This window comes from Micropterus dolomieu, linkage group LG19, assembly GCF_021292245.1.
Source record: "Micropterus dolomieu isolate WLL.071019.BEF.003 ecotype Adirondacks linkage group LG19, ASM2129224v1, whole genome shotgun sequence".
In the NCBI taxonomy this organism is placed as follows: domain Eukaryota; kingdom Metazoa; phylum Chordata; class Actinopteri; order Centrarchiformes; family Centrarchidae; genus Micropterus; species Micropterus dolomieu.
Window position 1 is genome coordinate 2,277,361 of NC_060168.1, and position 16,491 is coordinate 2,293,851.

A 16,491-nucleotide genomic window follows, 5' to 3' on the forward strand; every position below is an offset into this window, starting at 1 on the left:
TATGTCAGCCCTGCAAGAAGTGCCAATTAGTCCAACAAATTAAGCCTAACATGCATATAAGTAGCAGACTGGCAAACCTCCTATTGCACTCATTTTCTCACTACTTTTAGCCAATCTCTGTCACATATAAAAATGAAAATAATAATAAGGGTGAACATGTAAGTTACCATAGTGTCTGGTTTATGGGTTTCAGTAACTGTCCTCAGGCAGCATCTCAGAAAATTAGAACACGGTTTAATTTTATGCCATTCTTTTATTCTGAGTCTTAACATTTCCCAAATAATTAAAAAGAGTCACGTTTTCTATCATCATTATTATTTGTGTCATTTCTAATAAGTTAAAATTAGGATATGCTATCCGATAAAAGTGCATCTTTAGAAGAGACTTAAAAGAAGACACTGACTCAGACAGTCTAATTTCCTCAGGCAGGTTGTTCCAGATCTTCGGGGCCCTGACAACAAAAGCTTTGTCCCCTTTCGATCTCAGCCTGGTGGAAGAGACGGGAGACCCGTGTCTGAAGAACTCAAGCAACGCAAAGGCTTATAAGTTGTTAAATGATTTAAAATAGAATAAAAAGCCAGGTCATGGAAAGCCATAAAAGTAGACAATAAGATGTTAAAATCAATCTAAAACAAACAGGGAGCCAATGTAAAAAGGCCACAACAGGTGTGATGTGATCCTACAAGTCTAGCAGCTGAGTTCTGCACAGACTGTAGTCCTTTGTTTTTTTGGTTAAGTCAAGAGAAGAGGCTGTTGCAATGATCGAGATGAGATGAAATAAAAACATGTATAACAGTTTCTGCATCTTTAAAATAGCTGTTATTTTAGCAATTTTTCTGAGGTGATAAAAACATGACTGAACAAGCTTAGTTGCTCAAAACATGAATTGCTGTCAAACAGACTCCAAGATTTCTTACAACAGGCTAGATGATAGTAGGCTATTTATTTTGTAATAGGGTCCAATTTACAAAGATTTGCCTTTAGGTGCCTTTGACTTCATGTGGCGTTGTCACAGGGTGTTGCACAGCGCTGACTTAACGTGATGCATGCTGGACTTAACATAAAGACTTTCGCCGGCGCTGCAAAACGACACCATGTCACATGGCATTAAAACCCCGCGGGAGCAAGGCGGCTGCAGGCGCCGAGTTGCTTTTCTCAGGCTGCACAAAGTTGGAACCACTCCATTGCCTGATCTCGCGGCATTTTTCTTTGCAAATGCCGCGAGATCAGCCATTGATGTCAGCTCACAGTACGCTGATGCAGGTACAATGTGTCCGACTTGACGGCGCCATTATTATACCCCCCGCCCTGCAGTCACCTGCAGCTCACATTAGACCATCAAGTCGGCGAAAGTCAGCCGCCGTCATCTAGAACGCACTTTTTGTTAGATTTTAGCTAAAGAAAATGTTTTTACATCCAATTTTTCATATTAGCCAAACAATCCTGAAGGAAACTCAGCATATTGAGGTATATAGCCTATAAATGAATGTATATCTCCCTCATACATTACATTTTCCTGTTCATCTGAACTGGCTATATATATATATATAAGGAGCCTTGTTGCAGTTTGTTGATTTTACCGCTAGGGGGGGGGGGGGGGGGGGGGGGGGGGGGGGGGGTGTTGCTTGTGATCCAGGACGGAAATATCGCGAGAGGTATTTCCCTTCTTGCACCAGAAGGTCAGCTGATCATTCACTTCAGTGTGGCGAGCAGCCTGTCAATTTTAACCTAGCACGGAACGTAATAGATCGACACTGGAACGCTGGTAAGCTATATGCTTTATTACTGCTATATATATATATATATGAACAACTAGGACTATTTGCTCTACACGGGCTTCTTTAAACAGCCGGGACAGCTAACACGTAATCAGGTTAACATAAATTCACGAGCTAGCGAAAGACACGGTAGCTAACATTAGCGGAGGCTTTAGCTCACATGCTAGTAACGATGGTAACAGGGAGAATATTCTAGATCCACCTGCTGCTAACGTTAGTTGGCGTGGTGTTAGCATTAATTTACCACCGAGACAACTCTTTCCTTATTGTTTACTTATGTTTGTCTGTACTGATCCACTTTAATCAGAAGTAACGCGTTAGTTTGTGCGATTTGCATCGGTCCTCCTTTTAAAAATGAGTCATTACTTACTAAAACTAGCGAAGGCTAATTTAGCTAGTAGCTGTATCTTCCTCCTAACATAACGTTAGGCTAGATCTTACAGACGAAATAGTCTGTTAGTTGCTTTATTGCTTTTCCTATACACATTAGTCTTATTGAGATCCATAATGTCACTTTTAAAGCCACTGTTTCTTCTACGGTTGCTCAGCTAACAGGGCTAAATTAATTTATAGGCTAACTAAGCATAAACATTTCCGGCGTCAGTTAAGTTAACTAACGTTAACTTTCCTTACTAAAAAAGCAACACCAGTGATAAAAGTTTGAGAGGTAAGATACCCATCACAACCTGCAACTGTGAAACCAGTGGAAGGTTAGAGTTGAAATGATTAGTAGATCGATCTATTGTTTGAATGAATGAATGAATGAATGAATGAAAATTAATTGACAACTGTTGGTGATCGTTTGTTTAAAACTCCCAGTATTATTTAAAGCAAAAAGCATTACAGCTTAAAAGTGACGAGTTTGGGCCTTTTACGGTCAGTGATATTTTATTGTTTAAATACAGTTTCTACACCTATTCCCTTTATACATTTCATGATCTTTACACCCTGCACCATTTTCTTACTGTGTGCAATTTTGTTGTTGTTTATATCTGTTTATATGTACATAGTGGCTTAATGTTTATGTTTACATTATCAAGCCTTTTTGTGCGTTTTTTGTTAGATATATGTGTACCTTTTTCTGTGTATTTACACTGAGAGCAATGCAAAAACGAACTCAAGGAGTGTACATATACCTGGCTAATAAAACCGATTCTTATATTTGGACTGTTTGTCAGATAAACAATCAATATGACTATACTGCTTTGGAAATTAGTTGGGTGTTATTGGCTATTTCCTGACAAAAGTATAGTTGACTAATTAATCAATAAAGAAAACAATAGTTAGTAGCAGTCCAAGGAAGGATTTGTCACAACTAACTAGTGTAATCTTTTTAATGTAGGCATGATGTCTGTTGGTATGACTAGTCAGTATTGCTTCATGATTTGACGTTTTTTTCCAACAGAGCCTCTCACACTCCCAAAGATGGCTGACGCAAACCAACAAAGTCCTCCTCCCCAGCTGGGGCCTGTGGTAAGTTTGACCCACACAGTTACATCTTTAAACTATTTCTCACCTTGTAAGGTCTACTCTGCTTATTCTACATACAGAGATACTCATCACAGGGAGTACTCCTACAAAAAGCGTTTGTATACTGTCTGTGGGTCTGGAGGGAGAAAGTAGCCTAATTTCTTTACAGATTTATCCAAATGTTGTGGAAACCTCAGTATTCAGAGTTTAATTGTAATAAAATCATCCTATGTTAAACATTAAGAGTTTCTCAAAGGTGGTATTTATTTCAGAGCAATAGTTCTGGATTGTTTTATAATATGCAGGTGTTTCTTGAGATTGTGTCCACTACTTACAAGTACATAGGTCATCTTATCTGCAATACAAAAGGGTTTATGTTTTTCACTTAGTACTGCATAACTGTAGCACTGTTATGTTCCTCAGGCAAAAACAATCAAGGATTCCATCTTGTCTAATTGTCTGGATTTCTTACTGAAAACGGAATAAAAGGCTTTGGTCTGACAAAACAAGACATTTGAAGAGTCACGTTTAGCCATTTTCCGATGTTATCACAACCCTATTTTATTTGATTCTGACTTGGGATAAATGTACATTTGTCACCTTTCTTCCTCCTTCAAACTCTATATTCAAACTAGTCACTTTATGTAAAACCTGTTTGAAATATAAAGATGGCTTTACTCTGGTGATGTCATCTGAAGGACCAGGGTCTTCATGCGTTACAGCTGCATCTTGTCTCCTGACTTTTGAAGAGAGGTTGATTTACAATTAACTGCTAGATTCAATTAAGTTTTTTTTATTAGTTTGGCTGGGTTATGCTGATCGTTGAGAGAACACGAGTGAAGCTCTGAGCCTTTCAGTAAATCAGTTTTCAGTATACACAAGAAAACAGAAGCCCCCATCCTGTCATTTTAAATGCCCAAATGCTAAAACGGCATATCCTACTACCTAACAGGTGTACCAGCACTTTGCCTGAAACCCACTCACTCATCATGTTATATCATACGTAATGAAGCTTCTTCAACACTTAGGATTGTGTTTCCTTCTATTTATGTGCCTAAAACTCCCAAATATTTTCTTTCTCTCTTCCACAGCAATTTTTAATGAGTAACAAGCTAGAAACTGCGATGTGGCTTTCACGGCTCTTCACCGTCTACTGCTCCGTAATGTTTATTCTACCAGTTTTGGGGTGAGTTAATTCAGTGACTATTTTAAAGTTTTTAAAGTTTTATTGGTTAGAAAACTGACAGCAACACATACTGCCTTCACCATATTTTACTTTCTTCCCTACCCTAATATGATGTGAGAATATTTGTGACTGCCTGTTTGTTTCAGACCCTATGCAGCAGCTAACTTCTACCAGCGAGCCTTGTTAGCGAACGCCCTCACAAGTGCCCTTCGCTTGCACCAAAGGCTACCACGCTTTCAGTTGAGCAGAGCTTTCCTGGCCCAGGCTCTTCAGGAGGATAGCTGCCATTACCTGCTCTACTCACTCATCCTGGTCAACTCCTACCCCATCACAAGTATCCTTTCCCCTTCAAATATGAGGAAAAGAGAAGAGAGATTATAGTGCTGTGTATCTTGTTAAGCATAAAATCATACAGAGATATTGATTACAAAAGAGTTCAAGTGTAGGCTCCCATTGTGTCGCTAACATTGTCTTAAAGACTGCCTGCTAGGAATGCTTGACTATTATCCTTATTTAAAAGGTTTAAATAAAATATAAGTCACTGTGTCACTGTGGGTGCAGCTACAACGCTAATGTGTAGTGGTATCTGTTTTATTGTTTATTTAAAAACTATTCAGTGATTCACTTTTAGGATTCTGAGCAACACTATCGTAAACTTGAAGCTACTTTTTTCTCTAATGAATCTCTGATTTTTACTCAGATTTCTATTTTGCTTGTTGTGATATTTTGTTAAAGACTGTATGTATGGATGCACATTCAGTAGTCCTGATTAGTATCACATGAAAGTGCATGATGGACTGCCCTGGGACTTTCAAGAGGATTCAACATATAGCTAATGCTTCAGTATCATGTCTCATCATTTACAAGTACTAATAACTGCACTAAATTATTGTGGGAGGTTTATTATTTGTCTTTTTACGTTGATCCTTAACTCTTGTCTAGTGAGCATCTTCCCAGTCTTTCTCTTCTCCTTGCTTCATGCAACTACCTACACAAAGAAAGTCCTTGATGTGAGTATAAGGCAGCGGTGACCTTCTGTGACTTTTGAGGATGTTAATTAAAAATGTATGACAGAAAGCCTTTTGCTGAACATTATTTAACCCCCAGGTGGAAAATTGTCACCATCCAAATAGTGTTTTAATTATCTATTCAATCAACCAGCCATTGCCCAGAGACCCAAATTCAATAAAACGTAATCAAGTGGATGATATATAATTTGATTACCATTTTATAGTCACTTCTCTGTATCAATATTTCATGTAAACTTACTAAACTTTCTGATTGTTTTTTTTAATCTTTCTTTGCAGTCTGTGGGTCCCAGCAGCCTGATGTTCATCAGAAACCTCCTGGACAAACTTACTTCCAATCAGCAGAACATCCTGAAGTTCATCGCCTGCAATGAGATCTTTTTGATGCCAGCCACTGTTTTTATGCTCTTCAGGTAAGCACACATGACATGATTTCTTATTATCATTTACATTGAGCCTGTGGTGGAATAGCAGATTGTGTTCTTAGACATTTTTCTGCTTATGCAACCATCAGCTTATTTATCTCATGGAGCCAAAAGTACTTGAGGCAAATTATGAGCAACAAAACCCACCACTTTTCCGTCAAACTAAAATGTGCAAGTACACGAAAATACAATTCCAGTTACCAAATTTACTAGAGTCTTTGTGAATTGTATCCCAACTACCAATGCCTGTCAACTGATTATTTTCATATGCAAATTTTCAAGGTAACCTACTGAGGTACAAAGAGGACAGATAGACATTGGATTGGATTGCATTAGATTATTCAGATGTTCAGTTTGCTTGTTATTGCAGTTTTAGATTAGAAAAGTGCTGAATAAACAAAGTTTATTATTAAAACACTAAACAATTGTGTAATACCAGTTTTCACTTATTCATATTGTAACAGCGGCCAGGGGAGCTTGCTGTTGCCTTTCATTTACTACCGATTTCTCACTCTCCGCTACACATCCAGAAGAAACCCATACTGCCGGTAAGATGTTAAATAATACAATATTGTAACAAAGCAGCACAGGTATTTATGTAATGTGTAAAGCTAATATGCATCAAGCTAGTCATTATTGAAGAATCAGGGGTGAAGAAAACCTCAAACTTTATTTAAATTCCTCAAAGATTTTTGCTGCTGCTTAATTAATACATTCATCTGTTTTATTGCAAACCAAAATTAAATGAAAACCCCAGAAAGTGAAGAAATGTCATGTTTCCAGCCACACATATGTCTGTACCTTGCATTCATGGGAGCCAATAATTCAGCTAGTCTGATATTATCGGCTCATTAGCTCAGCTTAGATACAGCATAGCGGTATCGGCATAAATTGGCCGAAAAGGTACATGAGATTTCAGTACAGAAAAGCCAGAAATATGTTTGAGGTAATTCAGAAACTGTCACAATTACATTGTTTTGTCCATGAGTGTCAAATAGTCTTTTTTTCTAAAATAAAACTGATTGGAAAATATAACTAGACAAAAAATAGCATGATGCATTGAAAATTGAACCAGAATACTTTTTTTGCTTTGAGTTGTTCTCATACACAGAAATGTGATTGTACTAAACTTGTGGACTGCAGAGTCATACAATCTGTAACAAACCTTAAAATGACTTAAGTGACTTTAGTTGGTATTAAACAAATCTGTTTCCACTCCAGCACCTTGTTCACAGAGCTGCGAATTCTTCTGGAGCACTTCATCATGAAGCCTGCCTGCCCCATCTTCTTCAGGAGGATGTGCCTCAGCAGTATCGCCTTCATCAGCCGTCTCGCCCCCACGGGCGTCTGATTACACTACATAAAAGATTTGTTTTCTTTATATTTTGTTTTTCCACCATTTAGGATTTGACTTAAACTTTGATGGGGAAAGACATTGCCATCAACAGAAGGAACTGTTTTTTGAATGTCAACTTTACAGTCTGTACTCCAACTTCTCTGTATATTTGAGTGCAGTTGAGGACCAGCCCTTAATGCACTGAAGTCTCGTGGTGATATTTCTTTTCCCATCTTCTTAATGTGACCTCATTCAAGCAGTGGACATCCCTCACTTTCTGTTCACTGAATGGAGCGCAGTAGACCAGCTGTGTTCTGTATGTATCGGCTGTTATTATTTTTTCCTTTTATGTCCTTATTTATTCATGAAAATTGCTTATTCTATGATGGAACATTAACATTCTGAGATTAGTAACTTAAATGAAAATATGCTCATACGTAATTAAAAATGTTCTCTTTTTTTTTAATGATCATGTTGTTCTTGGATGGATGGATGGAGGATGGGGTTAGTTTGCGGTTTCTACCTAGTCCGATATCGTTTTTTTATGTGCAAAGCATCTGATGCTCTGATTTGTCTAAAAGCCTAACTTTAAATGTATTCTATCAATGCCATCAACTCACTGTTAACAACATGCACAATCTGTGTAGGTATGATGTCAAAATGGGTGTTAAATTGAGAAACAAGATATCTGCTGTATTTTATAGAATATTTTAAGGTATCAGACATTTTGCTGTAGGGTTCATATTTGAAATGAGCTGCACAACGCATGTCATTCTTTTGAATGCGTTCTGGCCTTGTTTCTCAGTTTAAAAGCTGTTTTGAATTTGTTTCATTCATTTGTTAATATGTAGTTTTCTTGCTTCATGCATGCTCACATTTCTTTCTGCCATGTTTAATGTGTTTATTTGCCTACAGACAAACCACATTTTTATGACAAGAATAAAATGATCTCTTAATTAAACCAATAAAATATTAAAGAACAGTAATCTGGTTTGTGCATATGATTTGTTTTAATAACTATAGTCAGTCTTTAACTCATATTGAACAAATCTTATACTAATGAACTACAATATCAGCCATCCATTAAATATATTTTGCTGACAAATGTGTTTTGTTCAAAATATCTGAGTGGGGAAGTATATTCTTAAAATTACCAAACAACCTTTTTACTCAAGTTCATTTACTCTAACAGCTATCAATTCCATCTAATGGGTATTGGTGGATACATTTATAAAACAATTTATAGTTAAGTTAAAATATTATTTACTTTAATTCTGTTATAGTGTCGTGTGAAGCATGTATCACAATATGCATGCATATAGGGACACTACACTCAGTGGCCACATCTTTTGGAACACCTGTATGATCTGATGCGGACAAATAAAACTGATCTGCCATAAAGTCTACTTTTACAGTGAACATAATGTTCAGGATTTATTGACACCGTCATAGAGGTGTGAATTCAATTATTTGTTTTAGCATTGTGATCATAGTTGTGGTTTTGAAGAAATATAATGTTTGTTTATAGTATATTTATATAGCTAACATATTATTCTTAACCATTGTCAGTTTTTGTTGTATTTCTCAGTAACATTTGTGTGTCAATGCAACATAATCTTATTCTACTGTGCACTTTTCCTATGTGTAGACAATGTTAGCAAAATGGAGTATTATAAACTTTGTAAATATAGAATTTATGGCAGAACTGTTGTATTGAATTGCATTCCATTGTACAGGTTGAACTTATGAAGTGGCCACTGTGGGTGTCCCACAGAGAGAGAGAGAAGACAGAAAACTGAAGAGAAACTCAAAATAATATAGAAAATAATTGAATATCGTTGTTTGAATGAACTTACTGTAATTTCTTATTATTATGATTATTATTATTATCATTATTGTTATTTTAATAATTATTCCTTGGAAAAATGCTACTAGTCAAAAAGCAAGTCATATTTTTACTGTAAGCTATAACGTGAGGCCTATTTTTGTTTTAGTTTATTATTTATATATTATAGTGTTTATATGTGACTTTCTGCATTGGCAACATTGTTTACTAGAATATTCATGTCAATAAAGCATCTTCAGTCATCTTCAGAGAGTTTGTACGAGTCAACCAATCAGGACGCAGCTTCAATGTTTGGCATTCTCATCCAATGGTGTCACGGCTTGCACAGCTTGTTACGTTTGCCGCGTTGCTACTGGCGACGTGTGCTGCGTTTATCTGGTTGTATAGCTTCATGCCTAATATTCGCGTTAAAATGGGTGTTTAGTTCCGTATTACAAACATACAGACAGTGACCCGCTTCTGGTGTTTTGATGTCGCTCGGGAGATTTAGTTAAAGATGATAATATCTATTCTCGTAGACAGTTGGCGTACGAACAAATCCGGTTAGCCAATTAGCCTACTAGCTAACGTTAGCACGTCGAGCTAATCTCCTTGCCTTAGTTAATCCCAGTCTCTCTTCACCATTATTATCGTCATGTAATTCGGTTGGAAATATTACCAACAACGTGTGGCTCGCACATGGCTGAGATGGACTGTAACTGAACGGTCCCTGCAGTTTTATGACCGGATAAGATTTGTTTACCCGTACTTGTTCCCCCCTCTGCAAGATAAGACACGAGAAAAAAGATGGAGATCCACTTAAATCGAGTTGATTATATCCAGGTAACGCAAAGACACACACTTTGTTTGGGTTATGTTGTTCTTTTAAAAGTTTTTTTTTCTTCTGATTTTGAACAGTTACTGTCGATTCAGGGTGTTAAGGAACTTTTTTCCCTCTGTCATTTTTTGTTATGATACAATTGCCTCTGTTTTGTCCTCTCAGGTTGGTGTGACATCCCAGAAAACTATGAGGTTGCTTCCGGCATTGGGTAAAAAGGCAACCCAAAAGGTATTGTTAATCTTTGAGAACAATGCCTGTGCCTAACCCACTAGCTTAAACTTACTATTATTTAATTTATTTTATGTTACCATACCTAATTATCTGCTAGGTTCTATGTGTGTATTATGAAGGGCTTACAAACTTATTTCGTTGTACAACCATGTGTTGTATAATGATAATAAAAACTTTGTAGCATTGTATTTTCTTCTAATTAAATGGTTTCATCCTACAGCATCATGGTTCTTGGTTGTTGTCTCTTTGTTTCAGGTTGCTATTGCTGACCATGATGGTATACTGACATGTTTTGGGATGAAGAAAGGAGAAGCAGTGGTGTGTGTCCTGCTTAAGATTTTTCTTTCCTTATCGTACATCCAACTGGATCTTAATGTGCTGAATACCACTTTCTAATGGCAAGAAATATTACTCTGTTTCAGCCCGTGTTTAAAACACTTCCAGGGCAGAAAATAGCCAGAATAGACCTCGGAGGAGCTGCGGGAACTCCACAGGAGAAGATCTTTGCTTGTTCTGGTTCTCAGGTCCGAGGATTCACCAAGAAAGGCAAACAGTTCCTCACCTTTGAAGCCAACCTCACCGAGAGCATTAACGCCATGTAGGAACCAATTCTCCCCTTTTTGATTGACTTACTTTGCTTGATTGACTCATGCAAAACTGTGTAATTTTCAATGTGTCGATCGATGTTGGTTATGTCTTTTCCAGGCATGTCTCAGGCGCTGACCTTTTTGTGTGTGCAAGTTACATCTACAACCACTACTGTGACTGCAAAGACCAAGACTACTACCTCTCTGGGGACAAAATCAATGATATCACATGTTTGTCTTTAGAAAATCTGACTCACCTCGTCCCGGTCCTTGCATGCCAAGATCGGGTTCTCAGAGTCTTGAAGGTAGACAAAGATTATATTTACTGTTATGATTTTTATACGGTGAATTGTTCTACCTTAAACAATTTGATGATATTTATTATTCTATGTGTCTTTTTTTATTCCGTAGGGATCTGAGCTTGCCTATGACATTGAAGTCCCTGGTCCTCCCTCTGTCTTGGAAGTGTACAACAGAGATGGAGGCAAGTGTACTAGAACAACATAAAACATAAGAGTGCTTAATACAGAACAGATCTAACATAACTACTCTGCAGGAGAGGAAATCCTCTATGGAACTACAGATGGCAAAATAGGACTGGTCCAGATCGGGGAGCGCTCAGCTGCTACCAAATGGGAGATCAATAATGACAAAAAGAAAGGAGGTATGTTGTTTACATGACCATACAAGGGTTTTGCATGTATTAGCCAATTATATACAAATCACTAATATGTTAGATTAATACCAACCACTTTCCGAAGTATATGAATATGAAGTTGCAGAAGGTGGGAAAAACATAATAATAAATTATTAATCTTCCTTTGCAAACGGTCACTGTTTTAGGTATATACAATGTCTTAGATTTGCACTTTTCTGTCTCCCATCAGGGATACTGTGCATTGACACATATGACATTATTGGAGACGGAGTGAATGACATTCTGGTGGGCAGGGATGATGGAACGGTTGAGGTCTATGGTTTCGACAGCACCAGTGAGCCCACATTACGCTTTGAGCATGTGAGTTTATGTCTAGCACAACATTAAATGTGGAGAATTTACTCACTCCAATTTTCATTCCAATTCACTTCAATTTGTAGCGTTCAAATGCTGGGAAACCATATTATTTAGAAAAGCTGTGTCCACTCAGAATACAAATTAATATATTGTTAAGCCACAGATTCAGTTTCAAATATTCTTCTTGTGTGCATATCATGCAGCCATACTATGCTGCATCCAAAATGTTTAGCTTAACTTTAGAAAAGCCAAGCCTGTATGTTTCTCAATTGCTTTTTCATACCAAGATCTATTCAAGGAAATTTACATAGTATTGGTCATATTTTTCCCATGTGAATTGATACCTTGCTGGTTGTTTCTTAGTTGCCCAAGTGTCATTTATGTATTGCATGATTGATACTGATCATTGGCCAAAGTTTCCTGTTTTTCCTCATTTCAGGTGTTGTCAGAGAGTGTGACTTCCATCCAGGGTGGCTGCGTAGGGAAGGAATCTTATGATGAGGTCTTGACTGCCACTTACGCAGGTTAGTTTTTTTTATGCACCTAGTATTCCCAAATATTCTCTCAGAGAAGAAAATGTGTCTGATGTCCTGCCTGTAACTTCATTCTTGATTAAAGAGATACAACAATTTCTTGCACTGTCTGACATGTAGTAAGTCTTCCCTAAAACCTAGCAGTTAATGTTAAAATATACAGTTGTAGAAAGAAATCTGGTACGTAGAGCAGGGGTTTTCAATTCAGTGTGAGGCGGTCCTCCCTAGGGGGAGCTCTAAACAGTTTCAGGGGAGGCTCAGTGAATGGAAGTGAAACAATATTACATTACTTTATTAGTTAGCATTAGTTATCAAAATGAGATCACATAGAATAGCCTACTTGTGTGAGAGTTCAGAGATACAGTAGTTTTTGGGAACTGTCCCCCCCCCCCCCCCCCCCCCTTCATAGTCAGAAACTAATAAATGCCTTAGGACAGACCTTTTTTAAAACTATTTGGCAAACAGCAATATTGGGCTGTTTTGGCTCAAATGTTGAGTGTCTATGGGTTCAAATAATATAATCATGATCCCATAGGCATCCAGGAATTGAGCAAAACTTACTAAGTAAACTAAAGATGTGGGGAGGGGGCGCCGTTTCCCAAGCTTTGTCTGAGGGGAGGCCTGAAGTCTCAGACTTTGAAAACCCCTGATGTAGAGTATAGTCTGCATTATTGTCATTTCCTCTTTCAGGGTGGGTGACTGGTTTGACTACTGAGCCCCAGAAGGCTGAGGCTGGCCCCGGAGACGAGATCAGGATGAGTAAGGAGATTCAGTCCAAAGTAGAAGCTCTCAGGTATCAGCAAATGATTGATTTATTTCTCATTTGACGGTCTGTTCTTGTGCTTTTTGTTTGGCTTACTATGTAATGGTTAAAGAACCAATCAAATCAAATAATTTTGTTCCCTTCCAGGGCAGAGCTGGAGCAGCTGCAGGTCAAAGTCCTGCAGGGCCGTGAGCAGTACCAGCAGACCTCTCAGTCGAGCACAGCCATCTCTGCTGTGCCTTTCTTCAGCATCAATGACAAGTTCACCCTCTGCCAGGACGATGCCAGCTACAGCCTCACTCTTGAGGTGCAGACGGCCATCGACAATCTGCTGCTCCAGGTATGCTCATTGAATAAACATCTGAATCCCATGCTGCAGACATAAACATGCAAAATGTAACTTAAAAATGAATCTCCTTTGCAGAGTGACGTCCCCATAGACCTGCTGGATGTGGATAAGAACTCAGCTGTTGTCAGTTTCAGTGAATGTGATTCAGAGGTGAGCTGTGAAAACTCTTTCTATACAGGATAAACGTACTGTACAAATAAAGTCACTCCTCGAGGCCTTACTCCCTTATTCTGTTTTCAGCAGCCTAATGGGAACTTCCTTTTGGCTACGTACAGATGTCAGGCTAACACTACCAGACTTGAGCTCAAGGTATCATTTGCAACAAATCTCTGCATATTGTGTTACTCCTACAACTTTCATAAAGAGACAATACTATAGTAGGTCATTATTTGTGTAATTATGGATGCTTTGACGTCACAGATGGTACTGAGCTGTGTCTTATGCTGATTGCATCAATCACTTTACCGAAAGTAGAAACATTCCTATAGGATTATACAGCTGTTGTATATTTTGAAATAGCCACCCATTATATTTGGTCAAACTATTTGACAATGCACTGCAGAAAAATGTGTTTCATCCAGAATAACTGTCCTAGGTGAGATCCATCGAGGGACAGTATGGGACCCTGCAGGCTTACATTACCCCCAGACTGCAACCCAAGACATGCCAGGTCCGCCAGTACCAGATCAAACCTCTGTCCCTCCATCAGCGGACGCACAGCATAGACCAAGAGAGGTAAAGACTTCAACAAAAATGGATTTAAGAATATAATGGATAAGAATAGTCTAATTTATCTTTAGGATTCAATTGCTATCTTAAAGCTTTCTGAAGTGTTATTCTTGGGTTTTTCAAAACTCCAAGGCAAAGGTTTAATTAGTGTTGATTCCCAAAATGAGGTTAATATCACCTCCACTGGAATAATAGCCTGGTTTCTGACTTCTTTGTTGCTGCCCACATCAGATATGTTAAGAATAAATGACGTTAAATGAAACTTAAGTCTGATTATCAGGTTACTGGAGAGGTGGGTTCAGGCTGGATTTTAAAGCACAATAGGCATTATAACTAAAACTAGTAAAATAGTATTTAACAGGTTGCTGAGAATTGTGTTTTGTTTTCAATAATGCATCATAAAAATCTTTCACTTTTTTTCTCATGATTTTAACCTTACAAAATATCTTTGTCTGTCTCTTACTTTGTGTCTCCGTCTATCATGCAGACCCATGAACAGGCTCAGTCTGGTGGGACAGTTCAGTTTTGCTGAGATCCACTCCTGGGTGGTCTTTTGTTTGCCGGAGGTGCCAGAGAAAACTCCAGCAGCAGAGAGCATCACTTTCTATTTTCATAACACTTTTCTTGGGACACAGCTTGAAGCCACCTACTGGTAAATATTAGCCATATAGTAGAAACAGCCCTTATAGGATTGCATGTACATTTTTAGAGATTGTGAGATAACTGACAAGGGGTTGTAAAATTTCATATACTTGCTGTTGCCCCTAGAAAGTTGTTATTTCAACAGTTGATTAAAAACGTTCAGAGGGGATTTCTGTTATAATCTACTTGGCATCAAACGTGTTGTTTTTTCTGAATTTGTAATTTTAGCAAAGGAGAGGGTCACTTCAGGTCAGACAACATCTCCACCATCTCCATACTGAGTGATGTACTCTCTAAAGAAGCTACCAAGAGGAAAATCAATCTTAACATTTCATATGGTATGTCTTAATCATTTTCAGTGGCTGCTTACAAAATATTTCCAGGGACTAATCTCTAGTAAATTAAATCATGTGAAACTAGCTTTGTTTGTTTGTTAATCTTCTAGATATTAATGACGACTCTGTAAGCCACACCCTGAAGATGATACACCCAAAGCTGGAGTACCAGTTGTTGTTGGCTAGAAAAGTTCAGCTTATCGATGCACTCAAAGTAAGTATTGGTGTCGTTGGACAGGAAAATTCCACTCTGAAGTTGAATCATTTCTGTTTAAATACATTCACTGTGCATGTCAACAAGCCCAGCTTTGGTTGTAAATTAAAAGTTCTCACTGAGCCTCTCAGGGCTGTGAACAGATCTTTTTGGGAATTGCTTATTTTAATCACTTACTTACCTGTACCCCACTTCCTCTGTGATTTTTCTCATTGGTAGGAGCTTCAGGTTCATGAGGGGAACGCTGACTTCCTCATCCCAGAGTATCGCAACATCTTGGATGAGTCCACTAATCTCCTAGAGGAGTACAAGAAGCAGCCAGCGCACCTTGAGAGGCTTTATGGTGCAGCATTATCATTGCATTTCACTGACACTCTCATTCAGAGACACTTTCAATTAACTGATTGTCCTTCATTGGATTACTGTTACCCAAAAGTAAAGCTCTACGATATGAGACTGACATTATGATGTAGAGCTTGTTGTCTGGTAGTAACTAATATTTTTTTGTTTCTTTTTCTTCCCTGTAGGAATGATCACAGACCTCTTCATCGACAAATTCAAGTTCAAAGGCCAGAATGTGAAAACCAAGGTGTCTTCTTTGCTGGAGATACTTGATAATTATGACTTAAATTCTCTGTTAAACTTTTTCAACGAGGTATGATATCATGTAGATCAGAGGGTATTTATTTACTTGTCTTTGAGGGTCTTTATTTGTGCTATTTTTGTATTGTAAATACAAAAATATGTTTTGTTTTATGATAGTTACAAGGAATGTCGATGTCATGTTGTCGTTACGTCATTTAGTTTGTCCTACCTATGGTGTACAACATTTAAATATTTATCTCTATAAACAAGAGTGGTGATTAATAAACCACTACAAGGTTGCCAGGATAGTGCAGGTTCCTATTTGTATTAGTGGCTAAGCTTTGGTTTATATTTGTAATTTCAGTGACCAAATTTAAGTCAGGTAAAAAGGACAAATGTACTTTTTTATGTCATTATTACCATAGGACTGAGTTCAGCCTCTTGAAATAGAAAATTAGAGATTATTTTTATTGTTAAAAATGTATTATTCATCTTTCAAGGGGCTGATGGAAACACAGTCAACAAATACTACTAAGAATATAAAATTATAAATGTAGAAAACAGCTTGTATGATACCATGAACTATGAGATAAATGTTGAATAATTAATAAAAAACAAT

General features: G+C 37.7%; 2 protein-coding genes across 3 annotated transcripts; both read left to right on the plus strand.

The window, feature by feature from the left end:
- The first annotated feature begins 1,631 nt into the window (after positions 1–1,631).
- On the plus strand, positions 1,632–8,209 carry tmem33 (transmembrane protein 33). Of its 2 annotated transcripts, none has more exons than XM_046031632.1 (8): positions 1,632–1,765; positions 3,184–3,251; positions 4,340–4,434; positions 4,581–4,768; positions 5,377–5,444; positions 5,742–5,875; positions 6,352–6,435; positions 7,109–8,209. In XM_046031632.1, the coding sequence occupies exons 2-8, from the start codon at positions 3,204–3,206 to the stop codon at positions 7,236–7,238; spliced, it is 747 nt and encodes a 248-aa protein (XP_045887588.1). In that variant the 5' UTR covers positions 1,632–1,765; positions 3,184–3,203; the 3' UTR covers positions 7,239–8,209. The 2 variants fall into 2 exon arrangements, with proteins under 2 accessions (XP_045887588.1, XP_045887589.1); XM_046031633.1 differs by lacking the exon at positions 1,632–1,765 and adding an exon at positions 2,067–2,445.
- Positions 8,210–9,416: 1,207 nt separating this feature from the next.
- bbs7 (Bardet-Biedl syndrome 7) lies at positions 9,417–16,491 on the plus strand. Its single transcript, XM_046031677.1, has 19 exons — positions 9,417–9,891; positions 10,052–10,117; positions 10,376–10,438; positions 10,543–10,718; positions 10,826–11,012; positions 11,119–11,191; positions 11,264–11,371; positions 11,595–11,725; positions 12,162–12,246; positions 12,946–13,048; positions 13,166–13,358; positions 13,443–13,517; positions 13,608–13,676; positions 13,963–14,102; positions 14,584–14,748; positions 14,967–15,076; positions 15,184–15,287; positions 15,507–15,630; positions 15,815–16,491. Exons 1-19 carry the CDS (start codon positions 9,856–9,858, stop codon positions 15,946–15,948), a joined length of 2,142 nt encoding a protein of 713 aa, XP_045887633.1. The 5' UTR covers positions 9,417–9,855; the 3' UTR covers positions 15,949–16,491.

Excerpts from the sequence above, each read along its gene's own strand:
- bbs7 (XM_046031677.1), top strand. The coding sequence starts at position 9,856 with ATGGAGATCCACTTAAATCGAGTTGATTATATCCAG. Across the intron at positions 10,439-10,542 it reads TGAAGAAAGGAGAAGCAGTG|CCCGTGTTTAAAACACTTCC; the intron begins GTGTGTGTCCTG and ends ACTCTGTTTCAG. Across the intron at positions 12,247-12,945 it reads CTTGACTGCCACTTACGCAG|GGTGGGTGACTGGTTTGACT; the intron begins GTTAGTTTTTTT and ends TTCCTCTTTCAG.
- tmem33 (XM_046031632.1), top strand. The coding sequence starts at position 3,204 with ATGGCTGACGCAAACCAACAAAGTCCTCCTCCCCAGCTGGGGCCTGTG. Across the intron at positions 3,252-4,339 it reads CTCCCCAGCTGGGGCCTGTG|CAATTTTTAATGAGTAACAA; the intron begins GTAAGTTTGACC and ends TCTCTTCCACAG. Across the intron at positions 4,769-5,376 it reads CAACTCCTACCCCATCACAA|TGAGCATCTTCCCAGTCTTT; the intron begins GTATCCTTTCCC and ends ACTCTTGTCTAG.